This window comes from Paroedura picta, chromosome 4 (genome assembly GCF_049243985.1).
Source record: "Paroedura picta isolate Pp20150507F chromosome 4, Ppicta_v3.0, whole genome shotgun sequence".
Classification (NCBI taxonomy): domain Eukaryota; kingdom Metazoa; phylum Chordata; class Lepidosauria; order Squamata; family Gekkonidae; genus Paroedura; species Paroedura picta.
The window spans coordinates 30,155,102-30,182,875 of NC_135372.1; the positions used below are offsets into that span (position 1 = coordinate 30,155,102).

General features: G+C 50.8%; 1 protein-coding gene across 2 annotated transcripts; it reads right to left on the reverse strand.

The window, feature by feature from the left end:
• Positions 1 to 142: 142 nt before the first annotated feature.
• MLLT1 (MLLT1 super elongation complex subunit) lies at positions 143 to 27,723 on the reverse strand. Of its 2 annotated transcripts, none has more exons than XM_077332191.1 (12): positions 27,494 to 27,723; positions 23,103 to 23,283; positions 19,722 to 19,804; positions 18,205 to 18,348; positions 15,355 to 15,480; positions 10,973 to 11,540; positions 9,971 to 10,066; positions 6,701 to 6,812; positions 5,556 to 5,655; positions 5,237 to 5,308; positions 2,875 to 2,946; positions 143 to 666 (listed from the first exon to the last, which is right to left on the reverse strand). In XM_077332191.1, the coding sequence occupies exons 1-12, from the start codon at positions 27,503 to 27,505 to the stop codon at positions 538 to 540; spliced, it is 1,695 nt and encodes a 564-aa protein (XP_077188306.1). In that variant the 5' UTR covers positions 27,506 to 27,723; the 3' UTR covers positions 143 to 537. The 2 variants fall into 2 exon arrangements, with proteins under 2 accessions (XP_077188306.1, XP_077188307.1); XM_077332192.1 differs by having other exon boundaries at positions 9,971 to 10,058; positions 10,974 to 11,540; positions 27,494 to 27,722.
• Positions 27,724 to 27,774: the final 51 nt, after the last annotated feature.

Here is a 27,774-nt window from a genome sequence, read left to right on the forward strand (position 1 = left end):
GGAACACTGTACGGATCCAGCAGCTCTGCGCTCCGCATCAAAACCTTAAGACGATCCGGTGCGGATGCCCACCTCATCCCAACCAGCAAGCCTCGGAACGGGGCGGGCACTTTTCGTGGTCGGCGGGTTTGGCAGAAACAAAACAGCGCCGCTCGACTTTCGGCTGAGGAAGCGGCCTCGGAAGTGCATTCTTAGAAGACAACGCACGGGGAGTCTCTTTCTAAAAGTCTTTGTTTGTTTGTTTTAAGCCGGAGGGAGGGGCGAGCGCACCACAGCACGGCGCAGCTTTGGCCCGTCCGGCCCAAGGGAGCTGCCAGAGTAAAGGAGGATAGGCTGGGCAGCGGCAGCGGCTTGGCTGAAGCTCGGCAAGAAAGCGTGGCGGGTTCCTACAGCGCGGCTGTTCTCTAAGGCAGTGCTTCAGGTGAATCGAGGAGGATAAGGCGGTGACCGAGGCCCATGGGTTGGTTTCCTGGTACCGAAGAGACAGGGAAGTCTGGCTTTCCAAACAGCGTCCCACTGGATTCTGGAGGCCACGGGTCACGTGGCCACGGCTTCCAGGTAACTCTGCAGCTTGCGGACGGTGGTCTCGTCCAGGGAGAAGAGGTCAAAGTCAAAGGTCGTGTTCGTGACGTTGAAGTGCCCCGTCTCCTCGATGAGGTTGACGATCTGGGAGGGAGGAGAAAGGGAAGGGACAGAATGACGCAAGGCCTGTGCCGGCTTCATCCCAACACGGGGAGTCAGCCTGAAGCCTGCCCTTCCCCGGTTAACGGGCTTTGCGATTCGCCTTTTCCGTCCCTCTCCCTGCATGGAATATTCTGAACGGCTAAAGGGCGGGGATGTTGTATTCGAGGACTGCGTGGAACCGCCTTGTTCAGAAGCCCAGCTTACGTACATGCGTACCATCAAGTTGCCACCGACTCATGGCAGCCCTAGCCAGGAATTAAAAGGCAACTGAGAAGCAGAGGCTGTTTGTCAGTGTTTTCCTCTGCAGAGCCTTCCTGGATGGTCCTCTATGCAAATCCTAACCGTATTTAGCATCCTAAATCAGGCAACGGTTTCATGCACATTAGGATTTAAAACAGCATCTGTTTCACTTAATATTTCTGGGAAGGTCTTGGAGGAGGAATGTGTCTCATGGCTTAAGTGCTACTCAGCTCTTAACACCCACTCAGGGTGGCTGTCCCGCCCAAGTGCTGCTGCCTCCTCCAACTGGCTTGCCTGTCTGTCCAGCAGACAGCCAATTGCATTCTGTTCCCCATCCCTGACCACCCCCTCCTCCTTCCACTTCCCTCCGAGGCTCGGAGGCTGCAGATCCCTGCCACGTGAGAACTGCCCCTGCCGGTGAATTCTCTAACAGCTGCCTGCAGCCTTTCCAGGTCCTGGGGGGAGGCCATCCACAAAATTCTTCCATTCTACCCCTAATCTAGCACCCGTTGCATTCCTGAATGCAAGGGGCTTATCCCCTAGTTAAAATATACAAGTCAAAATCTGTGCAATACTGCACGTACAGGCTCAATGGTTGCACATGGTATGACCACAGACTAAACGCATGTTGGCCCAAAGGGTCTTCATCAGGGGTCAAACAAATTATAATATATGCACACATATGGTAGGGTAATATTGCAATAGAATATGGTCGATGACAAGAATCACCCCCCAAGAAGCTCTCAGTAATCTATAATGATGATTCCAGATGCGGAGCTCACAATAAAGAATCAAAACTGTCCCAAACTAGCACTCTTTCCAAGACCAAGACCAAGATTCAGTTCTGTGTACGCATCCTCATGTGTGCAAAGTGGCGATTGTGACCACTGATGTAGACTCTTTGGGTCAAAAACATGTTTAGTCTATTATAAAATTAGAGTCCAGTAGCACCTTTAAGACCAACAAAGATTGATGCAAGGCGTGAGCTTTCGAGTGCAAGCACTCTTCCTTCTACGGCAGCCTTTCTCAACTTTTTTACTGTTGAGAAATCCCTGAAACATTCATCAGGCTTTGAGAAACCCTAGAAGTGGCACAATCATGCAGAATATGGTTAAGAAGCACAGCTGCATACACGCCCACCTGGGGGGGGGAGAATAAGAAGGAGGAGAGTTGGCTTTCATACCCCAGTTTTCACTACCCAAAGGAGTCTCATAGCAGTTTACAAGTGCCTTCTCCTCCTGTCCCCCCAACAGACACCCTGTGAGGTCGGTGGGGCTGAGAGAGCTCTGATAGAAACTGCTCTGTGAGAACAACCCTATCAGGACTGGGACTATCCCAAGGTCACCCAGCTGGCTGCCTGTGGAGGAGTGGAGAATCAAACCCGATTTGCCAGATCAGAGTCCGCTGCTATTAACTAAGCTGGCTCTCTTTTGTGTCCTGCTTTAAGGCCTCCTGGAGACTCTGCCCAAACTGTTGTGGGAAAAAGGCCACTAGGCTGTCTGGCCCTTTGATCTGACGTTAGCACCATGGGAACGGAGTGCAGCTGGAAAAGGAGGCAGAGAGAGGACATCATCCAGTACATTCCTTCTTAGGTGTGAGGCGATAGCCCGTATGCAGAAGGGCAACATGATGGAAAGGACAAAGACATCACACGCTCCCTTGCTCTTTAGGAAAAGCACAGCGTGGCCAAGGAGAAGGAAGGCGCTGTAACCGAGCGTGGCTGGAACAGGGCAGTCTCCCCTTGGCACCTGGTTAGCTTTCAACTAGTGCTGACACCACAAATTCGAAAGGTCACAAGGCTGGCCGGCTTCAGGCAAAATTCATTTGCGCTTGCATCCCCTGACAGATTCATGTGGGTTCCATGAATCTGGACCTTGGTAAACACTGCATAGCAGTGGTGTTTTGAATGCCAGGGCTTTGCATGGTTTTGTCTCGAGCCCCGCCCCATACCTGCTGTAGTACGTTCCGCTCTCGTAGTGCCATCAGCCTTCGGTGAAGCTCCACTAACTCATCCGTGTAGGCCTTGGAGGGGAAGGAAGCGGGGAGGGGAGAGAGAGGAAGTTTAGTGTGGCCAATCCCGGATCTGGCCTTTTGGCCAATGCCCTTTGTTAAGCTGAGACTTCTCTGGCGGAGGACATATTCAAGGAGGTCCTGATACACAAAAAGAGGAGTACATGGCCAGTCACAGTCAAAAGTCAAAGTCCATGTTGGGGCGGAGGGAGGTTGGGTTACACTGCCGTGTTCCTTGGGATTTGTGATTTCTTGTTATATGACTTTTATGCCCTAGTGTGTTTTAACGGGGTTTTACTATGGACAACTGGACCCTGTCACGAGCCGGTTCCGGGAGTGGCGGGTAATACATCGAAGTAATAATAATAGGCAGCCAGGAACGTAGTTCTTTAAAACAGGCGAGAAAGAAAGTAGCTTTAATCATCAGAATGTGCCCTAGTTACAGGCTAAAGTTTCGTAAATCCTTCTTCAATGACAATTAACAATCAGACTTATAACAGTTCAAACAGCCAAACAAATGGTCCCGACACTTTTGAGCAGGGGTAGTCAAACTGCGGCCCTCCAGATGTCCATGGACCACAATTCCCAGAAGCCCAGAAGATGCATTCGCTGGCAGGGGCTTCTGGGAATTGTGGTCCATGGACATCTGGAGGGCCGCAGTTTGACTACCCCTGCTCTTGAGTCTTTCAGGAACATGCTCGGGGAACCCTCTTGGTGTTCCAGGAGGTTTAGCCCAGGTGTGTTCCTGAAAGGCTCAGAGTTAGAACACCATGGCGTAGTGGTTAAAAGTGGCAGCTTCTAATCTGGCGAGCCGGGTTTGATTCCCCGCTCCTCCACGTGCAGCCAGCTGGGTGGCCTTGGGCTAGCCCCAGTCCTGATAGTGCTGGGCTCACAGAGCAGCCCTGTCCGAGCTCTCTCAGCCCCACGTACCTCACAGGGTGTCTGCTGTGAGGAGACAAAGGGAAGGCAACATGGAAGCCGCTTTGAGATTCCTTTGGGCAGTGAGAAGCTGGGTATGAACGCCAACTCTTCTTTTTCCCCTTCTTCATTCAGCTTGTTTGAACTCTTGTAATCCCGACTGTTCATTGTCACCGAGGAAGGATTTAACAATCCTTAGCAGTAACCGATGCGTGTTCTGACGATTAAAGCAACTCCTTCCTTCATCTGTTTTACAGATTTACGTTCCTGGCTGCCTACACTGACTTTGACTGTGACAGCAAATCCTGGCATTAGAACTAGGCTCAAAGCCACCTGGTAGGAACGGATGCAGCTGCTGTGGACAGAGCCCAACCTTTGGGTTCATCATCCACTCTGATTGGCTATGATTCGCCAAAGAGAAGTCTTTCCCGGCACCTGTGATCCCCGTGAATCGAGATACCAGGCAGCAGCCACTGACCCGCAAAATGGGCCCTTCTACTGCCGGCCCACCGACTCTCTTTGGTGATGTGATGAGACCTTATGACAGGGGCAGAGCCTGTGACGGGTGGACGGCCCTGCTGAGGTCAGAAAAGGCCATTTTTTTCATGACCGTGGCAGATTTCACACCAATGGGATAGCGGATTCTCAGGGGTGGGCAAATGGTGGCCCTCCAGATGTCCATGGACTAGCGTTTGCTGGCAGGGGCTCGTGGGAATTGTAGTCCATGAACATCTGGAGGACCACAGGTTGACTACCTGTGCTCCAAAGCAGCTCAGCAGTGCCCTACAGAGCGGCCATTCTGCCATTCTCTCTAAATTGGGAGAGAGGAGCTAGGGAAGCTATGTGGCACGCATTCACTTCAAGCACTGCACCGCACCTTTACAGAGCCCGCCCGAAACAGGCAAACCCCATTTTTGATGCAATTGGCTCCAAAGGTTGGAGAATGCTACTGAAGATTCAGGTCAACCATGGATGTTTCCCCCCTGTGCTTTCGGGAATGTCTGGCAGAGACAGTGTGTGTTAAGTCATGTTTGCGGATGTTTTGGAGTTATCCTCTGGCTGAGTTGCAAAACCAGCTGTGCAGTACCAAGAGCTAATAGACATCCAGAAAGGCTGATTTCCTCACTTAAAAGTATCTTGGGAAGCAGGCCTTGGGGAAGCCGTGACTCCCCTTGCAGACACACAGCTGGCCCGAGCAGAGAGTTTTGGGCTGGAAAGATGAAAGGTTGTACATGTACAAGAAATCATGTCTTCAGAAAGCCCCTAAGACTGCCTGCTTCAGCCAATCATGTCTGGCTTTGTTGGACGACAAAGCAGTGCCAGGGTGATCCCAAAGAGGCAAGGCCTCTCCCCTGCTCCACACAGCTCAATGTCGTGGAATTACCTTGTCGTAGGTCCCTTTCTTGAGAATCTTTTCTGGTTTGCTGCAGGACTCTGGACTCTTTCTCCCGGAAACCTGAGGAGTCAGAAGGACATACATTCACACACACCCTGCCAGGCTCGGTTCAAAGGAAAACACACACAGAGCCCAAGGAGAAAGAGGTGAGTGGGAAGGACAGCCCTCTGTCCCTTAACCTGCTGCAGACAGGGGGGAATATACATGAGAGGGAGAAAAGCCAGGTAGGCCAAATGCCACCAGTGTTAGGAAGGGCGCAGCGATCCCAGTTGCTGCCCGGCGGTGGTGAACCCCCAGCTCCCAGTACCTTATTGCTCGAAGGGGGGAGTTTCTGGCTGGGAGGAGGTTCGCGGCTCGGCAAACAGGAATCCGCGCTGTTGTCGCTGTCACTGTCACTGTGGCTGAGCCTGGAGCAGGTGGGAAGGAAGAAAAAGAGGCAAGCATGAAAGAGAGCAGCAATCACCCTTCTCTCCAAATGGCTGTTCACCGGGCATAGTGGAGCACGGACCCCCCTCCAGGTGCAGATAAGGGCATCTGAGCCCTCCAAGGATATATAACAGGCTGCTGTCTAGACAGCTCTGGGGAGATTTTCATGATCTTCTGCCACTGAGCGGCAGACTTAAAAGGGGAGGGGAGAGAAAAGATGGAGGGAAAGACTTCTAGTTCCCCGGCAATGGATGTAAGGTCCGGAGACTGCCCAGGTCCTTGCCTGTCTGCCCCCTGCTTCTGTGACCACCCTGCATGCTATTACCAGGATTACCAGGATGTGAAATACAGAAGACCCTTCCTTTGCTGAGGCACTGTAAAGTGGGATGCTCAAACTGTGGCTCTCCAGATGTCCATGGACTACAATTCTTATGGGCCCCTGAATGGCATGTGCTGGCAGGGGCTCATGGGAATCGTAGTCCATGGACATATGGAGAGTCAGTTTAGCCACCCCGCTTTAAAGCAAATGATCAATGCTAGCCCTCAGGGGGGCTGTGGAAAAACAGCATCCCCACCATTGTTCAGAGCGTTTGGTATATTCTGATGTCCCCAAGGGCCAGCCAGTAGGAGATGCCTGGGTCAGGACAAGGGTCTCCTGTATTTCCAATAGGCCCTCATCTCCTCCTCCTCCTCCTCCTCCATCCTGCCAGTCAGGTGACGGGAGGCCAAACTAGTTTCGCTTGCGGTATTCCAAGGAGGTTGCAGCCTCTGATAACCTTTTGCGCAACGTCGTTTTTGAAAAAGGTTAGGACTCTAAAGCTGCCATCTCATCCTGGCTGCACCCAGCTGCAAAATTGACACAGTGCGGAGTAGCAGGAAGGATGGAGACAGGACAACAAGCCACTGCACAAGGTCTCCTAGACGCCTCGTTTTAAAACAACGGTTCTATTCATTCCCACACCACGGTACTCGCGCATCAAGCAAGCTGGCCAAACCCGAGCTGGGACGACTGAGCCGCTGGCTCACCTGGCGTCTCTGCTGACAGGGGTCACCTTGACCGCCGCCTCTTCACCGGAAGAGCTGTCGTCATCGTCTGATTCCTCTGACTGGATTTCCTCCACCATGGATCGCAGCGGCCCTGGGCAACGGAAGCCAGGAAGAGCTGTTTGAATGGGCACCCTTCTCGGAGGGTTCAGATTTCAGTGCCAAACAGAATCACCCATACAAGGCCCCCCCCCCCAACGTCAGGCCATCTGGTTCATTCAGGGGTCCCTAAGGCCGTATGGCTCACTGAGATGACCAGAGGTGGCCCCTCACTTTAGGAGGCCTCGGCAAACATTTTTGATGCTTTTCTGGTTGAGCAGCTGGCGGGATGTGCTATCTATCTCTCTATCTATCTCTCTATCTCTCTATCAGCTATCTCTATATCTATCTCTATATCTATCTCTATATCTATCATACTTATATACAGCCCTCCCCGGAGGCTCAGGGTGGTTTACATAAGAACAATACATAAAACGGTCTATAAAAACATGTGAATAACCTTATAATAATAACTAATAGTTGTAACCAGATAACAATGTAACACTACAATATAACAATACAACAATGTAACAGTACAAACAGGTCCAGGGCTTATTGGTGGAATTCTGGGGGGGCGGGGGGGGGAGCAGGGGCCCTTCGGTCGCTGTTGATTGCGTCTTGTCTCAGCCAAATGCCTGGCGGAAGAGCTCCTTTTTGCAGGCCCTGCGATTTAAGCCAGGTGAGGCCAAACTGTGGCTCTCCAGATGACCATGGACTACAATCACCATGAGCCCCTGCTGGCAGCAGGGGCTCATGGTAATTATAGTCCACTGACATCTGGAGAACTTGTTTCGCCACCCGTAACAGGTATTATTGCAAGCCATTCTAAGAACTCTCAGAACGCACTACATAGGATTATTCTTAGCCTAGGGAAGGGGCTGTGGGCAAAGCATGTGTGTTGCACACAGGAGTTACCAGGGGTGTAATCCCCAGTTTAAGGCCCTCAAGTCACAGGTGACCAGGGAAGTTCTCCCTCTGCCCAGACCGTGGGAGAGTTTCTCGCAATCAGAGCTGGCGACACCAAGCTAGATGGAGCAACGGCACAAAGCAGTTTTGTGGATGGAAGAACATAGGTCTGCTCTTCAGCTGACAGCCAGAGGGGCCCCGGTTTGGTGGTAAAGCCTGCTGCACGGGCAAGAAAAAGATGCCTACTGATTCTGGGCATTCCCAGTCAAAGGATCAAAGTTAGCAGAATTTGATGAAAGACCTTTCTCAGTCTGAGCCCGAACAGCTTCCTGTGGAGCCTCAAAGCTGCTCCATCTGGGGAGCAGGACCATGGCTCAGGAGGGAGAGCACATTCCACAGCTGTGCTTTTCTGCTTCCAGCCAGGGAGCCCAGAATTCAGCGACCAGGTGATCCCCAGCCAGCGCATTCAGGTAGTGGGGAAAGACCTTTCTCGGCTTGGGATCCAATGAACAGCGAGCGTTATTAGGATCCGGCCATATGCCAGATCCGGAGATCTTTGAAGAAGCTGCTGGTCCCACAAGCCTCAAGGCTGCCCTTCTATTAACATTAAACTGCCACAGGAAACCCTCATTCATTCCAGGAGCCCCCAACATATTGCCCCTGGGCACCACGATGTCTGCAGAAACATTTCCTGGTGCCCACCAGGTATTTTTAGAAAGCAGGTGGGGCAAAGTGGGGCGTCTGCTCAGCAGGGCGGACTGCGACAACTGCCATGACAGTGCAAGGATCTTCACTGTTATCACCGTACGTATCAAGAAAATCTTTTGAAACAACATATTAATTTCAAAAAGCGTCCTTTTGAGCAGAGCTTCTGCACCAAGTATTGAAGATTTTCTACTTGTAGTCATGCTTATCCTCGCTTCCAGAGGTTTCGTGTTTGTGCTTACAGGCTCCAAAAAGTGGGAAACCACTAATTTACTCTTTCCAGACCAAGAAGATAAAGCGTTGGTTTTTATACCCTGCTTTTCACTGCCCAAAGGAGTCCCAAAGCAGCTTACAATCACTTTCCCTTCCTCTCCCCAGAGTAGACACCATGCAAATTAGATGGGGCTGAGAAAGCTCAGAGAGAACTGCTCTGTGAGAACGGCTCCAGGGGAACTGTGACAGGCCCAAGGTCACCCAGCTGGCTGCATGTGGAGGAGCAGGGAATCAAACCTGCCTCTCCAGATTAGAAGCTGCTGCTCTTAACCACTATACCAAGCTGGCTTTCAATAAACCACCAGCCCCGAAGGAAGGGGAAGGTAGGGACACAGAACATCACTTTGTCATAGCAGGCAGCTTAGCCGCTTGATCTAGGGGGCAGAGGAAGGGGGCAAAGTTTCTGCAGTACTTTCGCAAAGAAAGGAAGCTAAAGGATGTGTACTTGGAAGGGCCACAGTGGAGAGAGGCCTTGGGTTCAGCAGTAGACAACCCTGTTTTCCAAACAGAGGGTTCCAGGCTGATCCCAGTAAAAATCTCAGGCAATGGGCAGGTATCTCTTCTCCCCAGCCAAGATCCTGGAGAGCCAACTTTGCTTGGTGGACTACGGGTCTGACTTGGGAAGAGGCGACTTTAATATGGCAGACTTTGGCTTGTGACACCTATGCTTTGGGCTGCATAGATCACTGCTGGAGGGCCTGGCTTGCATGTAAAAGGTGCCAGGTTCAATAGAAGAAGAAAAAGAGATGTTTTTCACTACCTGAAGGAGTCCTAAAGCGGCTCACAAGCACCTTTCCCTTCCTCCCCCCACAACAGACACCCTGTGAGGTGGATGGGGCTGAGACAGCTCTGAGAGAAATGCTCCGCAAGAACAGCTCTTAGAGAACCACGTCAGGCCAAAGTTCGCCCAGCTGGCTGCATGTGGGAATCAAACCCAGTTCTCCAGGTGCAAGCCTGCCGCTCTTAACCGTACCGTCACACTCGCTCAATGGCATCTCTAATTTAAACAGATTTCGGGTACCAGTGGCAGGAAACTATCAGTGCTGAAAATATCAGGAGGAGCCAGCAGAGGATGGAGACAAAAGCGCATCGGACAGGATGATCCACCCACCCCCTTCAGAAGGTGACCTACTACCCCTCCACCCCATCTGCAATGCTAGGGCCATCCCAACAATTGCAGAGAAATCTCAGTCCCCCTAAAGTGCTGTAAAAATGGCAGCATCTGGGGGAAGGGGGGGGGGGGGGGAGACAGTAATAACCCCGTACTTTCAGGCAGGGTAGGTTTAATTTGCACCAAGACTCACGTGAGGTTTCCAAACCGCAACGCACCTTGGCTGTGGTTCTGAGACGGCTCGAAATCGGAGTCAGAGCTGGAGTCCGAGCCAGAGCTGGAGTTCGAAGGGCTGGACGCGGCAGACTTCACCCCCCATAGGAAGGAGAGAGACAAGCAGAATCTTAAACCCTCCGGGACATAGGGAAGGGACAGAATGACCACCCTGATCTCCCTCCCGGCCCTCATGATCTGCTGCAGAGCTTTTTCTAAATAGATTATCATCATCAACATCATGATTTCCAAATCACCCCTCTCCCAACATGGGCTCAAGGCAGTTCACAACAGAAGAACAGTCGTTGACAGCATTCACAGAGAATTTATTAAATTAACATTACAATTGACATAATTAAAATTAAACCAGCTCTCTGACTAGCTACTACTTTAAACTAACTAACTGGCCCCCTCCCATGTTCCAGCCACCTTCCCTTTTCTCCTCGCTGGTTATGGCTGTATCTCGGCTTCCCTTTCCCTTCACAGACACTCTGTGATGTAGGTGGGGCTGAGAGAACTCTAAGAGAACTGTGATCAGCCCAAGGTCACCCAGCTGGCTACACATGGAAGAGGAGTGGGGAATCAAAGCCAGCTCTACAGGCTGCCGCTCTTAACCACCTCACCGCACTGGCCTTCAAGGAAGGTGGCATCCCTACACTGTAACCTCTACACTGCAGTAGCAAAGCTGGAGACCAGTCTTATGGACTCATTGCAGGACCTGGGGCTGGGCACTGTCTCGCAGCCAAACTACCCCAGGGGCTGGTTGTTGCGAGTTGCATTTCCTGACCCGACTGGTGCCTCCCAGTCCACCGCAGAACTGCTCCAAGGGCCCAAGCAGACAGGTCTCTGGAGCGAGCCTAGAGGCTCATGGGAAAGGGAGTGATGCTTGTGTACAAAGACACCTGCCAGCCATTTCTACTGCCTCTCTTCCCATTGGGCGCCATCTGACGGACAGACAAGTCAAAAGCACGCTCCTCCCGCCCCCACCTGAGCTCACAGGCCTCTCACCTCCGATTTAATAGAAGCTTCATCCTCTGAATTGGACTCCTCTGCGGCCAGGGCCACGGCCACGGCCACCTCCACGGGTTTCTTGATGGCCTTGGGCTCGCTCTCTACCTTGGCCTTCTCCGCTTTGGCGCTGGACTTCTCCTTGGGCGGCCGCTTCTCAGGGTACGACGAGGTGCGGGGCGAGGTGGCCGGGACGGTCTTGGCCCCTTTGGAGCTGCTCTTCTTCGGCTTTTTGGCACTGGGCTTGGGCGACTCCACCGCCGAGGGCCTCTTGCTGGACGGCTTCATCTCGGTCTGCGGGGGCCCCCCCTTGGGCGAGGCATTTTCCAGCTTGGGCTCCTTCAGGGCCAGCTTGGGCTCCTTGAAGGCCGCTTTGGGGAGGGCCTTCTCCTCCTTGGGCGCCTTGTTCTCGGCCGCTTTCCTCGAGGAGTCCTTCGGAGGCTTGCTGGGCTCCCTCTCCAGGTCTTTGGAGGAGGCTTTGCTCTCCGAGTCCTTCCGGGGCCTCTCGCGATGTTCCCGGGTGACTTTGTGCGGCTTGGAAGCTTTGCTCCCATCTTTGCCTGCCTCCTGACAGCCAGCAAAAGGGAGAGAGAGGAGGGAAGACGTTACTGGATGGAAGCTCCTGAAAACATGCAGTTTGGACATCGCGAGCCAGGGACTGCACGAATTCAGAAACCAAAGCAGAGTTACCACTTCCCAATGTGCTCCAGCAGTGTCTGTGTGTGACATTCAGTCTCACACCTGCCACAGGGCAAAAGAGCTCTGGAGGCAGACCGAGAGCGGGTGCTCAAGCTGGTCTATTTGGACATCGTGCCGAGTGCAAACTCACTCCACACCAGCTGCCATTTGCTGGCTGCTCCCAGCACAGCTCAACAAGTCGAAGGCCAGTTAATTGCAGGTGCGCCTTTCGCCTGAGCTGCCAAGACAATTTTGATCCAAGCTCGTGTCCGAAGACTAGGCCAACAAAATGTTATTCGTTTCTAGAGCCAACTGGACAAATATCTGAAATATCTAAGTTGATTTTAATTCTTACAGAACGGGAACTTTTAACAGTGTAGGGCAGCCTTCCTCTACTACCACTGAGAAGCCCCTAGAACATTCTTCAGGCTTCGAGAAACCCCAGAAGTGGCGTGATAGTGCAGAATGAGGCTCGGAAGCGTACACACCCACCCAGGTCCCTTCCCCGGCCGCTCCAGGCCCATCATTGGCCATCTGGGGAGGGGGGAGGCGGGTCAACATGGCCATATATGGTCATATCACTCGAGAAATGTTCAACACATTTTTTAAATATATTAAAAATTAATTAACTCCCACCCATTCAGGAAACCCTTCCAGGGCCGCTTAAATAAATGAATGAACAATTGACTCAACTTTTTCACTACCCGAAAGAGTCTCCAAGCAGTTTACAATCGCCTACCCTTCTCTCCCCGCAACAGACACCCCATGAGTTAGGTGGGGTTGAGAGAGCTCCACGAGGACAGTTCTAAAAAAACCCTCCTTATCCTGAGATGCCCCAGCTGGCTGCCTGCAGAGGAGCGGGGAATCGCCCGGCTCTCCAGATTAGAGGTCACTGCTCTTTGCCATAACACCACACTGGCTCTCTGCTTGCCCACTGGTATTTCATGCCTGTTTTTGTTTGGAATGGCCTTTTGAGTCTCTGTAATAAAAACGGAACTGAACTGGTTACTTACAAAAGGTGGCCACGTTGGTCTACAGTCAAGCAGCAATGTACAGATACAGGAGTGGCCAAACTGTGGCTCTCCAGGTGTCCATAAATTACAATTCCATGAGCCCGTCCACATCTGGAGAGCTGCAGTTCGGCCACCCCCGCGGCCACCTTAGAGACCCCACAGACCGAAGTTCACCCCCGAAGAATTGTGTTGGCCTTTAAGGCGCAGCTGGACTTGTATCTGGCCATCCCAGCTGAGCTTCCTTAAGCCCATAGGAGTAAAGCCAAACCTTTGCTCCCAAGCTGGTTTAAAAAGCAAGCGGTGGGCTTTTTCAGAGTTCCAGGCTGGTGGGAAGTTTGGGGATTCTTTAGCATGGCTGAAGCCTTTCATTGGCTTCCAGACATGCGCAGACGTGACTGTCACTTACAAAGAGAAGGAGACTTACACTTGAAAAATGGACCTCTCCCATCAGTTCCGTTTCAAATTATCTTGTTAGTCATAGAGAATAAATTTCAATTTTTTAAAAATCACGTGGCTGTGATTTGCATTCACTGCTGTATCATTAGCGTGTTCAGGATTAGACCTCCGAGGAAGACACATTTTGGGGTCACAACATGTTAGGTCTAGCACTGTATGGTGCGTATTAAGTTATGTGATGGTGCGTATTATGTTATGTCAGTGATCAGTGATGATTAGCCCTGTAAGCGCTGTCCATGTTTTTAACTTTTTAACTGGATAAGTGGTGCGCAATAAATGTCGATACGATTCGATTATTTTTTATTTTGCGGACGCTTAGCCTTTGGGGTCCTAACTACCTGCTGGATAGGTTTGTTGATTTTTGTAACAAATTCAAAAAACCTTGAAGGGCATATAAAAACATCTATATGAAAGTAAGTAGTTCATTAATAATACATAATGATTACATAGTTTTAAGATAAAACAGACAGATGAAGAACCAATTACACATTCCTCCATCGAATGCTCAGTAATCAGTAATTCACATCAACTATAAATGCACATGGATTAGAATTATTTCTTGCTTAGCTGATTATCCTTTTGTATCACCGCAGCCAAGAATTTGGCTACTAGTTCTGTCATTTCTGGGGATTTATCAGCTAGGAAATATTCAGTGATTCTATCCATACGACCAGAGAGGTTTACAGTGATGGGGACAATAAATTTGTAACACTATCCCTATTGCTTCCTGGAGATTATTCCTGGAGACTGCCCTGTCTAAAGTCTTCCAAATCTCTGTTTCCTGCTTGGAAAAGGGGTGGGGCTTATGGCTGGACCTATTAGAATTTCTGCGCCTACAAGAGCCTCTTGTGGCGCAGAGTGGTAAGGCAGCAGACATGCAGTCTGAAAGGTCTGCCCATGAGGCTGGGAGTTCGATCCCAGCAGCCGACTCAAGGTTGACTCAGCCTTCCATCCTTCCGAGGTCGATAAAATGAGTACCCAGCTTGCTGCTGGGGGTTAAACGGTAATGACTGGGGAAGGCACTGGCAAACCACCCCGTATTGAGTCTGCCAAGAAAACGCTAGAGGGCGTCATCCCAAGGGTCAGACATGATCCGGTGCTTGCATTGGGATACCTTTACCTTTACCTTACTAGCATTTCTTCTCAGAGTTAGCTGAGGTGAGCCTGAAGAGCTTCCTCCTCCCTGCCTGATCTCTGTCCAGAGGGGGGGGGGGGCTGTTAAAATGCTCAATTCAAATCACCACAAGAAAAATGCCATTTCTTCACAGGCCAGCTTTAGGGGAACAGCCGGTGCTCCTTCCATAAACGAAATGCTGCAAACTTGGCATCTTGAGATGCAAGAATTTAGGAGCACGTGGAGCTTTTCGTGCTCTGTTGAAAGATGCCTGAGGAATGAGGACGCAGAAGCAGGCTGTGGCCCTTTGGCCATCTGCCTCTTGTTAAGCTGACATCGCCGCCCTCTCCAGCCGCCTGCTTCCGACAACTGGTTTTAAAAGCGAGAGGTCAGATGTTTCTTGAGGAACCCAATCAGGTGAAAAGGCAAAATCCCCCAAAGGTTTAGATCAACAAATCCTGACACTGTGCCTTTTTGTACCCTTTTTGCCAAGATTATGTAATAGCTCGTCGTTCCAGGATAACACCTTAGTGAAGAAATCCTAAATTATAGGAACCTTATCCAGGGCTTTTAGAAGTGATAATAACGCAACACAGTTCAAGATAACATGATTTGTTTCACAACGATTAGCAGAACTCGCTTTCGTAATGACGGTTATTAATCCAAGCTCTCGATGATTCCAAGGGTTTTGTTTTCTAAAATGGGTTTAATGCTGTAAAGCAGGGGTAGTCAAACTGGGGTCCTCCAGATGTCCATGGACTACAATTCCCAGGAGCCCCTGCCAGCATTTCCCAGAGGCTCCTGGGAATTGTAGTCCATGGACATCTGGAGGGCCCCAGTTTGACTACCCCTGCTGTAAAGACACTCGTCCTATGTCTAATCAAGCTACATTCCACTGGGCCAAACTGGCAAACCTACCATGCTTGGGGCACGACACCCGCCATAGTGCAGAGGAAGAGCTCAACTTGAGGGGGGCTCTGTCATCTCGATTTACAGTTCTGCAGCACTTGTTTTGAAATCCAGTTCCTCGAATGTCACACTGGTGGAAATGTGAGCTCCACACCCTTCACTGCTCCCAAACCACCCACCTTCGTCCCTTCGCCACTCCCAAACCACCTACCTTCGACCCATGGGACTGTTTGGTCTTCTTGGGATCCGAGAAAGCCGACAGCGGTATAGTGGGTAGCATGGGGTAGTCAGGACTGGGCCGGGACACGGTTTCTGCTCCTTCCGGCATCACCATGACCTAAGGAAGAAAGAGCAAGCGAGTTATCAGCGGCAGATCTATTTTAGACCCAGCTGCCCCTGTGCAAATCATCCAAGGCTATCGCCTCTGTGATCAGTCTACTGCCCAGAGCGCCTAAGAGAAGGACATGGAAAGGTCCAAAATTCCGCATTCTAATGACCAGATCTAAGAAGTGTTTCTATTGTCGGACATTTGCACCTTGCCATGATTAGCCGGATTATGGTTTTACTCTGGTGCTGGAGAAGACTCTTGCGAGTCCCTTGGACTGCAAGGCGAACAAACCGGTCAGTCCTAGAGGAGATCAGCCCTGACTGCTCCTTAGAAGGCCAGATCCTGAAGATGAAACTCAAATACTTTGGCCACCTCATGAGAAGGCAGGAAGGACTCCCTTGAGAAGAGCCTAATGCTGGGATTGAGGGCAAAATAAGAAGGGGACGACAGAGAATGAGGTCGCTGGATGGAGTCACTGAAGCAGTCAGTGCAAACTTAAATGGACTCTGGGGAATGGTAGAGGACAGGAAGGCCTGGAGGATCATTGTCCGTGGGGTCGCGATGGGTCGGACACGACTTAGCACCTAACAACAACAAGAGCCATATTTCAATAAATCGAATTTAATGACCAACTCTTTGCTGAGCTCGAATTGCAGCTTGTGGGGACGCACTTCGCAGTCATTTGCTGGGCCTCTGAGGCAGCCCATAATTCCACATAAACAAAAATGAAATGACTGGAGAGGCACAATCCAGTGTGCCCTAATTCCCTCTCATTCTAGTTTGGGGCCAGTATTCAGTAGCAGAGCAGCCATTCCCCGCCCTGAGATTCACTTCCCAGATAAGAATCTCAGCACCTGAAATCCTCAAGAGCTACTGCTGGTCAGAAAATACATGACCAGGGCTACGTGGATTTATGACTGCTTCATACAGTGCCCCAGTGCATGATCCACGTATGAAGGTACCATCCTGTGTTTGGGTGGAGTTCATTAGAAAGTCTACTGGTCTATTTACAGACGCAAGAAAACCATTTTCTACTGGACTTGCTAATGAACACCAAGACACAGATTTGGGAAAACCTTTATTGGCATACACAATCACAATACAAGGAAACAAAATAGATTAGACAAGACTATGTTCCCGTACTAGCAAACAGAAGTCATTTATATGGAGCATGCTTCCAAGGGCATCGGCTACCCTGGTAAGTTTAATGGGATTCTTTTCTGAAAACATTAATTTGATGATGTGGGATTTAGAACTGACCGAGACACAGGAAATGTGCTTCCTAGTTCCAGTCCATCTCCTTGGAGATTCGCAGACAAGACAAAAATTTGTTACCCCCCCCCCACCCTGGGAAAAGTAAATAAAAATGCCCAGCAGCTCTTCACACATGCCATACCTTGATATGGAGATTCCCATCTTGCATGACCCACCTCTGAAGATGCCCGCCACAATCACTGGCATAATGCCAGCGATAAAAGCAACCACATCATGGCCACACTGCCCAAAAAACCTTCAGCATCCTTATTGAAATGATTTGAGATTCTATTTATCTGGTGGTCATCCAGTTTACCTCTGGTGTGAAGAAAGCTCTATTTCCAGTAATGTTCAAAGGACATCCCTAAAACACAGCCAGCTCTTGAGTGCTGGCCAATTTCAATTCAGTGATGCTACACATGAAAAACTTCTAAATGCAATCGTTGGCTTTGCCGATGAAAGCAATTCCAAGTGTCAAGAAAGACGTTTCGTCGCCTGAAAAACCGGACAACTGCCACCGGTCAGAGGAGATAATGCTCAGCTAGTATTGCGGCCTGGCTCAGTATAGGACAGCTCTATCTCTTTATGAACCTGGTGGTATTAGAACTTTGAATGTTTTCCCTCTGCCTATGAGTTCATCCAGAATCCAGTCAATAGTCTCCTAGGATGCCCCTCCCAAAGATAGAGTCAAGGCTGCAAACAGAGCCTCAGATTATTCACCAGGCTTTCTCAACCAAGGTATCGCAAAACCCTGGACTTTCTTGACAGCCCTGGAAGGGTTTCCCAAATGGGCAGCAGTTAATTAATTTTGTATATACATTTTAAGAGCCTCTTGTGGCGCAGAGTGATAAGGCAGCCGTCTGAAAGCTTTGCCCATGAGGCTGGGAGTTCGATCCCAGCAGCCGGCTCAAGGTCGACTCAGCCTTCCATCCTTCCGAGGTCGGTAAAATGAGTACCCAGATTGCTGGGGGGTAAACGGTAATGACTGGGGAAGGCACTGGCAAACCACCCCATATTGAGTCTGCCACGAAAACGCTGGAGGGCGTCACCCCAAGGGTCAGACATGACCCGGTGCTTGCACAGGGGATACCTTTACCTTTACCTTTACTATATACATTTTAAATTTGCTAAACATTTATCGTGATAGGACCACATATGGACATGTAGACCTCCACCCCCCCACACAAATGGCCAAAGATGGGCCTGGAAGGGGTGGGAATGGGAGGGTCCCTGGGTGGGCATGTCCACAGCTCTGCTTCCCAACCATATTCTGCACGATGGCGCCACTTCTGGGGTTTCTCGAAGCCTGAAGAATGTTCCAGGGGTTTCTCAACAGTACAAAAGTTGAGAAAGGCTGTTATAGACACACAAGCTGACCAAACGCTAAAGCTGACTGAAAAAAAGAGCAAAAGGCAGGACAGCTAGAGGGCAGTGTCAAGAGACGGGGGCCTGCGGTTGCGTGGGCCCTCTGCTACTCACTCCTCCAGCCTTGATCAGTTTGCGTCGGAATTCCTTTGTCGGGTTGTTGAAAGTCAGTTTCTCGCAGCGCAGGTGGTTGACGGGCGGGTTCCCCTCCAGGTTCAGGAAGAGGTCGTAGGTGAAGCAAACTCTTTTGGGTTCCTCCTGTAAGAGAGAGGCCCGAGCTTTGGTGAAGCGTTTGCAGTTAGACGTGCAAGCTCATGATCCCGTTTCCTCCTATTTAGAAGCAGACTGCTCCTGGACCTGGGGGTTACCGTCTCCCTCCTAGGGATGTGCCCTCCAAAACACTAGAATCATAGAATCATAGAGTTGGAAGGGACTTCCTGGGTCATCTTGTCAAGTGATCCCCAACCTTTTTATCACCGGGGACCACTCAACGCTTGACAATTTTACTGAGGCCCGGTGGGGGGGGGGGTAGTTTACTCCTCTACTCTCAACCACTGCCCTAACGCTCTCTGATCGCTATGATAATGTTTAAACATCCCTTCAAAATAAGATACAGACACACCACAACAATGAACATAAGGAACGTTTTATTTTCATGGAAATTTTAACTCATGAGAATGACAAATTAATGGGAACCCTGAGCTTGTTTCTCTGCAACGAGATAGTCCCATCTGGGAGTGATGGGAGACAATGACACCCAAAGTGTGTTGTAAAGGGCCGGGGGGATGAAGGGCGTCAAGGGGGTAGAAGGCGTCCTTCGCGGCCCACCTCCAATTAGTCGACGGACCACATGTGGTCCACGGCCCACAGGTTGGGGATCGCTAATCTAGTCCAAGACGTTCTGGGTTCTGTCCTCCAGGCTGACCTACCCAACCAGAGCCACAAGGTGCCGGGGCCACGATTAAATGTTCATTTGAAAAAAGGATCAGATTAAAAACCGAAGAGCAGTCGTCATCCCCCGGCATACATGCAGACTCACAACTAAGTAAGAAAGGAAAGCAGAACAGCCCCTGACAGACAGCTGGCTCACGCAACCTGAAAGCACGTCCAACGCGCACCTGGATGCTAGAATGTAAATGATGACGGCGGGCGGGAAAGAAACCGCAGCATCGTTCAGTTTTCTAAGCATCTCTGGGCAGGCAAGTCCCTGCTTGACGCTAACCCTCGTGGCTGCTGGTTTGATGCCGTGCAGCTGATCATTTATTCACAACAGAGATCTGATTGTTTACTGGCAGCCTTTTGCCTCTGGAAGCGGCCCTGGGTACTTTTGAGAGGGCAATAAATCACCTAGATCAAAAGGCAAGACTGGGGCGAGGGGGAAGAAGACGAGAGCTGCTTTCCCACACGGTTTGTGAGAAAGCAATGGGAAGAAAGCAACGTGGAATGCGCATAATCCCCGTGCTTCTTTATTGTGCCTCCAAGTAGGAGACAGGGCACGTTATCTGTTGTTGTTTTGCAACACACCTTGCCTTAAGTGGGGCTGCCGGAAGCAGCAAATCTGGGATACAGGCTGGCCGCTTCGCTTTTAAAAGAACCGGAGGGTGGCCGGGCCTGCGGAGAAATCGGCTTACCTTGTTTTTGAAGTGGACTTCAATCGGCATGATGAAGCCAGCGTAGCCGGACTCCTCCACTTTGTACGGGGGCTCTTTGCAGACTGAGAAGGAAGTGAGAATGGCGGTCAGCTTTGGGTTCGCGAGGGACGCAGCCCGAGCGAGCAGCAGAGACGAGGCAAGCGGGTTTGCCCCCAAACTTGCGCAAACTGCTGGCAAGCTCCTTCACTCCCTTCTGTGGGCCTCACCTCCCCCCCCCTCATTTGCAACATAAGCATGGTATGACAGATTGGCCTTAAAGGCCGGTCACAAAGGACCTTGGTGAGATAATGTTTGCAAAGTGGACACTCCAAAGTCCTTTGCACTGTAAAATTTGTTGCCACTGTCCAAGGGCCCTCACAATATACAAACAGCCATAAAAAGGAGGGGGGGCATAAAACACTCAAAAACAACAAGTATGCAGATTAAAATGATTAAAACTCTACACAGTAACAGAACGCTATTCATATTTCCCAAATGCAGACAGACGGAGTTAGGACATTTCTTGTAACAGTTTTGGCTCTGATTTTCTTAGCAGCCAGTGCATAGAACACTACACTGTTAGGATCGATGTTAGAAAGCAGGACATTTAATTTTACCATATTCGGATATAGCAGGAACATTAAAAATTATCCTCATCAAGAACTTATTCCCAGGTTCAACATAAAGTGGGCAGTCTTCTAAAATATAACGCACATATGGTCTTCCATCTCGGAATTCCCACAAACGCACGCAGTACAGGAAAATCGTCCGGAAAGAAAGGCCGACAGCATTGCTAGAAACCGTATAGATGTAAACGCCATCAGTAGGGTGTGGGTGGAGATATTCACCAGGTACGGCACGCTTTCTCAACCAGGGCTTTGTGAAACCCTGGGATTTCTCGACAGCCCTGAAAGGTTTTCCTGAATGGGCGGGAGTTATATACCGTATTTGCCGGCATATAAGATGACCCCCCCAACATTTCCACTCAAAATATAGTTTGTCACCATTGTACGGCCGCAGCGCAACCGCAGCACCTCTGGCCCTCCCCTGCATCTCCCTGTGACCGGCACTAGTGAGCAAGTGTGCATGTGCGAGCTCTGCGTAGACAAGGGGCGGGCCAGAGCACCGCTGCTTCCCGCCGAGCAGAACGGGCCAGTCACGCCAAAGAGGCTGGCACCCCTGTCTCGCTGCTGATGCTCGCCGCAGCCACGCTGATGACCCACCGCGGCCGCGCTGGATACCGCGCGATACTGGATGGTATGAAGAATGAGGTGGGCAGGCATCGGGAGGCCCCTATGGGCAAATATGTCTATCCCAACTGAAGGGCACCTGGCATATAGGATGACCCCACCCCCCACTTGGAGGCATGTTTTTCAGGAGGGAAAAATAGTCTTATACACCAGCAAATACAGTAATTTTTTTAATATATTGGAAAAAATGTGTTAAACCAGGGGTAGTCAAACTGCGGCCCTCCAGATGTCCATGGACTACAATTCCCAGGAGCCCTTGCCAGCATTCGCCAGCGAATGCTGGCAAGGGCTCCTGGGAATTGTAGTCCATGGACATCTGGAGGGCCGCAGTTTGACTACCCCTGTGTTAAATACATATGGTCACGTCAACCGCCCTCCCCAAATGCCCAATGACAGACTTGGAGGGAGTGGAAAGGGGAGGGTCCCCGAGGTCTACAGCTTTGCTTCCCAACCAATATTCTGCACTACCGCACCACTTTTGTTGTCTCTGAAGAATGTTTCAGGTGGTTCTATACATTAAAAGATACGGCGTTCTACTGTGAACTTTACTGAAATCAGGGGTAGTCAAACTGCGGCCCTCCAGATGTCCATGGAGGGGATGGCAGGGGCTCCTGGGAATTGTAGTCCATGGACATCTGGAGGGCCGCAGTTTGACTACCCCTGATTTAAACTGTAGGGCTACTTATGACAGGGCTATCCAAAGCCACAGCTGAGAGGGCTACTGCAGAAAGGAAGAAAGCAGGCAACAGGGAAAGGAGGCTGACTTTACCACTGGATGAAGCATTTCCTTGGCAAAAGAAAAAATGGAGCAAGATTGAGGCTGCCACAAAGCACATCCAAAGAGCCCAGTTGGAAAACACCCAGCATCCGATTTTCGACAACAGGAGGCCAAGTGCCTCCGAAAGCCTACAAATGGGGCCCAAAGGCTTCTCAGTTTGCTTTCAGGATTCGGGTTGCCAGAGGCGAGCTTCCTCCCAAGCTGGAGGCTTTATTTAACAAGCATAGCTAGAAGCCATTGGTAGATGTGCAAAGATGTCTGATCCGGAAGAATGCGGATATTCTGCCAACAAAATAAGACTGTAACGCTTGGTTCATTCAAGACTTTCACTAAGCAGCTACCGGCAGCTGCCCAGAAGTGATGCGATCACATTGACAGCCTCAGGCTTCTCTGGTTGGTACCTGGGGGAAAACTCTATAGTAGAAGCCGAATGCACCGGTGTTCTTGCCCACATACCGCTACTGTCACCCAAGCTAGTTCAATCTCTTCAGATCTTGAAAGCTAAGCAGGGTTGGCCCTGGAGAGTATTTGGACGGGAAACAGCCAAGGAAGAAGAGTTGTATTTATACTCTCAAAGTCTCAAAGTGGCAAGACAATCGTCTTCCCTTTCATCTTCCCACAACAGACACCCTGTGAGGGAGGTGACGCTGAGAGCTCTAACCAAACCCAATTCTCCAGATTAGAGGCCACCACTCCTACCTGCTAAACCAGGGGTGGACAATTGTGGCTTTCCAGATGTCCATGGACCACAATTACCGGCTTGGCCATTTGGCAGGGGCTCATGGTAACTGAAGTCCATGGACATATGGAGAGTCACAGTTTGGCCATCCCTGTTTGCACTGTTGCACTGTTTATATTGTTACAACTATCAGTTATTAATATTGTTGTTGTTGTTGTTATGTGCGAAGTCATGCCCAACTCATCGTGACCCCACGGACAATGATCCTCCAGGCCTTCCTGTCCTCTACCATTCCCCGGAGTCCATTTAAGCTCACACCGACTGCTTCAGTGACTCCATCCAGCCACCTCATTCTCTGTCGTCCCCTTCTATTATTATTATTGTACGGATATTCATATGTTATAGATTGTTTCATGTAATGTTCATATGTTCCATGTAAACCACCCTGACCCTCCAGGGGGCGGTATATAAATATAATAAATAAACAAATAAACAAACCAACCAACCAGATAAACCAACCAACCATGCTAGCTCTCATGGAAGACCAGGGACAGGTGGCAAGCCACCTCTGTCTTTAAGGTCATTCTAAATTAGCTGTAACTTGAGGGCACTTTCTGGCACCATACACAAACGTGCAGACACACAAGCACACACACACACAAATGTTTACTTACCACGTTTTGGTTTTGGGAAGCTCTGATGTAGCCGAAATACCACTTTCTCCACAAAGTGCTGGATATCAAACTGCTCAGGTCCACGCACAAAGACCATCCAGTCGTGGGTGAAGCCCTCGGTAGTGGGCTTCTTTCGCAGCTGGGCACGATGCCCCAGCTCCAACTTCACCTGGACCGTACACTTGAAGGGAGAAGGAAGGAGTGCAACATGGAGGGGAGGGGGAACAGACAAACAGAAGACAGCAGAATGTTAATGCTAAATAATAATAACAACAACAACAACAACAGCAATAATAGCTTCCTTTTGTACAAGCTTTTCACTACCTGAAGGAATCTCAAAGCAGCTTACAGTCGCCTTCCCTGTCTCTCTTCACAACAGACACCCTGTGAGGTAAGTGGAGCTGAGAGCTTAGAGAGAACTGTGACTGGCCCAAGGTCACACAGCTGGCTGCATATGAAAGAGGAGTGGAGAATCGAACCTGGTTCTCCAAAGTAAAGGCCTCCACTTTTAACCATTTGTTTTGTTTTTTCAAATTTGTATCCTGCCTCGAGGCGGCTTATATAGAATAAAAAACATAAAACCGAATAACCCATAAAATCCCATTAAAATATTAAGAAAACTTTATCCCAGTGAACAACAAATATAGTTGTAAAGATGGCAGTGTAAACCCAACAATATACTCTCCAATCCAATTTAGTGAATCCTAACCAGGACCTTATGGGGCTCTTGTGGCGCAGAGTAGTAAGGCAGCACACATAAGAGTCTGAAGCTCTGCCCATGAGGTTGGGAGTTCGATCCTTTCAGCCGACTCAAGGTTGACTCAGCCTTCCATCCTTCTGAGGTCGGGAAAAAGGGTACCCAGCTTGCTGGGGGGTAAACGGTAATGACTGGGGAAGGCACTGGCAAACCACCCCGTACTGAGTCTGCCATGAAAACGCTAGAGGGCATCACCCCAAGGGTCAGACATGACCCGGTGCTTGCACAGGGGATACCTTTACCTTTTAACCAGGACCAATACCATGGTCCCAATGATATAAAATTGGGCTTTTAGGTGACTTGTCTAATCAGACCCAAAAACATGCTCAATTTCATGTGACGCACAGGTTGCGTGGGGAAGCAACGGAAACATATACATTTTTGCGAAACGGTCTAATGCTCGACGGGACACGTCAACAGGCAAAAGACTCAGATCACTGATCAATGTAGCCCCTTACTGTCTGCTCCTACTGGTTCCCCAGTCTCTTCTAACACCTGTAAACCAAAACCTTTCTTAATTGGATCGAACCTGGGCTCTACTGCTGCACCACAAGTGCCTCCTGGTTTCCTGGGACATTGATGTTTCTTAGAAGCCTTCCAGGTACTCCTCTGTGAGAAATGGACCACATCCCTGCAAGCTGTGGAATCAGATATAACTCTCAGCGCTTTCTAGCACGCATTCATAAGACCTGGCCTGTGCTCTGTATCAACTATGCCAGGGAGGGCCAAACTGTGGCTTTCCAAGGTCTATAATTACGGTACTTGCAGTCAATGGAGAGCCGCTGTTTGTGAACCCCTGAACTATGCCCTCAAGCAAGACCCAGAGTTCCCTGTAATGACTCTGGACGTTGAGGAGTTCCATGTCAATGCGTTGCCTGAAGAAGGATACCCGGCAGTCAAGTGAACGAGAACCCCCGGAAATTCTAGCTGGGACTCAGAAGGACGTGTTCCTGGGCTGCGAGGTCACTTCTGGGAAACAGCCGCCAAATGGTGAAGGCTGCTGCAATCCCAACAGCCTCTCATGAACCTGCCCTGACTAGTTTTGCCTTGTCGCTTCCACGTGCTCCCGAACCTACATATTAGGAAGTGTGCCGTGTCTGCAACTGGCTCACCTGCTCTCACCTTCACCCGCGCACCGCTGCACCCCCGGAAGAGCCGCTCGGGCACAAGTTGGGCCTGCAGCTGAAAGCTATGCGCCTCACTGCACACGTGGAAGAGACAAAGCACCAGGATATGGCATGGCTCTCAGAGTGTTTTCCATGAGGAAAACCAGACTCCCTACCTTTGCCTGCTTCTCTCTCTAGAACTGCAAGTCCAAAAAGCACAGGCAGGGAGAATATGCTTTGAGTTGCAAGCATCCCCTTACAGTTGGGAGGAGGATGAGAAAAGGAGCCATACTCTCTGAGCTTCGTGTCACAGGAGGGAACTGATTCTTATCCCCTCCCTTTTCATTCCTTTCCCAAAACAAGAAAGAAAATTCCAAAGCTGTGAATAGATCTAAATCTTCCCTCTGTTTGTGTTGCCAACAGCCTCGAAGACCGGCCAAGGCCTGAAATATGTCCAGGAAAGCATCACCCAAGGGAACACCCTCCAGATTGCGCAGAGAATACATTGGCTGCACTCTACGGAGAGCAACGGATAACACATCTTGGAATACCATCTCTAACTCATAAAGCTTTAAAAAGACCACTACGTTCTTGGCTGTTTCTTGGCTAGAGTTGGCATGCAGTTGCATTTGACAATGAATTCTGGTCTCACCAAAGTAGAAGACATGGTTTGCACACTGGAAGTGGCCCCATCTCAGGGATGCCCAGTTAAAAAGGAGTCTAAAGGGCTGGGAAAGACTTCATGCCTACCTGAGAGCCCAGAAAGTTGCCAAAATAGACCCTCAGACACATAAGAACATGCCTGCAGGAAAATGAAAGCATGCACAGGTGGAGGAGGATCCTATCCCACCAGAGGTTGCACACCCACAGTCAGGAGCAACCCAAAATTTCTACCCGCAGTACTTCACCAATAATAGGGAATTTACCTAAAGAAGAAGTGTTGGTTTATATATTCCTCTTTTCAGTGCCCAATGGAGTCTCAAAGTGGCTTATAATCGCCTTACCTCCCTCTCCCCACAGGGGTAAGTGAAGCTGAGAGTGATTAGACAGGATTGCTCTGCGAAAACAGCACTATCAGGATTGTGAGGAGCCCAAGGTCACCCAGCTGGCTGGATGCAGAGGAGTGGGGAATCCAGCCCAGCTCTCCAGATTAGTAGCTGCTGCTCTTAATCACTACACCACGCTGGCTCTCAAGTGACAGGCATCTTGCGATGCTGCCACCATTCCTGAGAACCAGCATCCCTTCACGTATATGATATTCAAGAACTGCCAAGTGACCAGCGTGTGCCACTCTCACTAGAGGGAGGCTGTGTCTGCAAGGGTGTGTGTGATAATTTGCTCTATTCTCTCAGCCTCAGGTCCTCTTGCAGCAAGACAAGGAATACAGTCTTGGCCTACCACACAGGGATGTTAGAAGAACAAAAGCATCATGAACAATATGAAGTGTCAAAAAAACATTGAACAATAGCAGAGCAGGGCTGCAAAGGAACAAGGCAGGCAATCCCCGTTCTCAAGCGAAGGCCACTGCAATCTTCATCTCTTCCTTTCCACACACGTAGAAGCAGAATACTGGCCAGCCTATGAGGGCTGCTGTAAGGATTGCTGAGCTCCCCTGTGTGAAAGGTGCCAAGGGCATGCAGTTTTCTGGGCAACAGAGATTCAGCGTTCAGAAAAACAGGCCACGGGTAAGGAAGTCCAGAGCTCAAACCTCACCATAACCACAGATTCAGTGCAGCCGAGGGTCAAGGCAAATCCCAACCTTCCCCCCCCCCACCCGTCTCTGAAAACTCAGAAAGCAACAACAAACAGCCCACGCCACATAGGGTTGCTACTGCAATGATCTTGTCGCAAGGTGCATGGCAGCAAGACTCCCAAGTCAACCATGAGGCCTCATCTCCCCTCTCTGGGAGGAGTTCAGGCCCTCCCCAACGGGGAAGAGATCACCCAGCCTACCAAGCAAGAAATCCCCCATTTCCTTTTTTCAGAGGCCCACTCCCACTGACAGGAACCCTGGAACCCAGCAGCCACCTCTGTATTACCCACCCACCCCCTCTCCGTGCACTGCATGGGGAGGGGGGGCAGCCGCCTTCCTCTGCACTTCCTGCAGACTTGCAATCCTTTCCCTCCTCCAAGGATGCGGATCCTGAAGTCTAACACACGCACTTTCATGGTCGCTGGGGGGCAGGCGATCCTGGAGGCCCAGCAGCCATCTCTTCCCCTCCACAAGGGTCCCCTGCGGGGCCCTCCCAAGTCAATCCAGAGCAAGGATGCTGGGAGGGGGTGGGAAGGCAGGGCAGCCCTCCGGTGTGGGGAAGGGACCACGACCCCTCCAATCCACGCAAGCCCCTCCCCCGTGGGGCGGGCCCCTCTTCCTCCGCCTATGGGCGAGCCCTGCCCCGCCTGCCACGCCCCCCTGGGTTTCTTCGGGGGCCACGACGGCCACGCCCTCCGGCCACGCCCCCTCCTGAGGGCGGGGAAACTGCGGGCCGGCCACGCCCCCTCCCCCAGCCCCCGCCTCCTGCCCTCACCTGGTTGTCCATGGCTCGGCTGGGCCTTCCTGCGTCTCCCTCCGCCTGCCTGGCCAGGCCGCTTCTCAGGGCGCCGCCTCCGTCCCGCTGGCGGCCCCGGCCCCAGCCCCGGCCGCCGGCCTCATGGTCGGTGGGTTGGCGGGTGAGGCGCCCGTCCGCTCTCGCCCCCCCCCCGGCAGAGCGTCTCCCTCCCTCCCTCTCAGTCTCGCCTCTCCTCCGCCTCCTCCCTCCCACAGCCGCCTCCACACCGGAAGCGGAAGCCGAGGGGAGGGGCGGCGGAG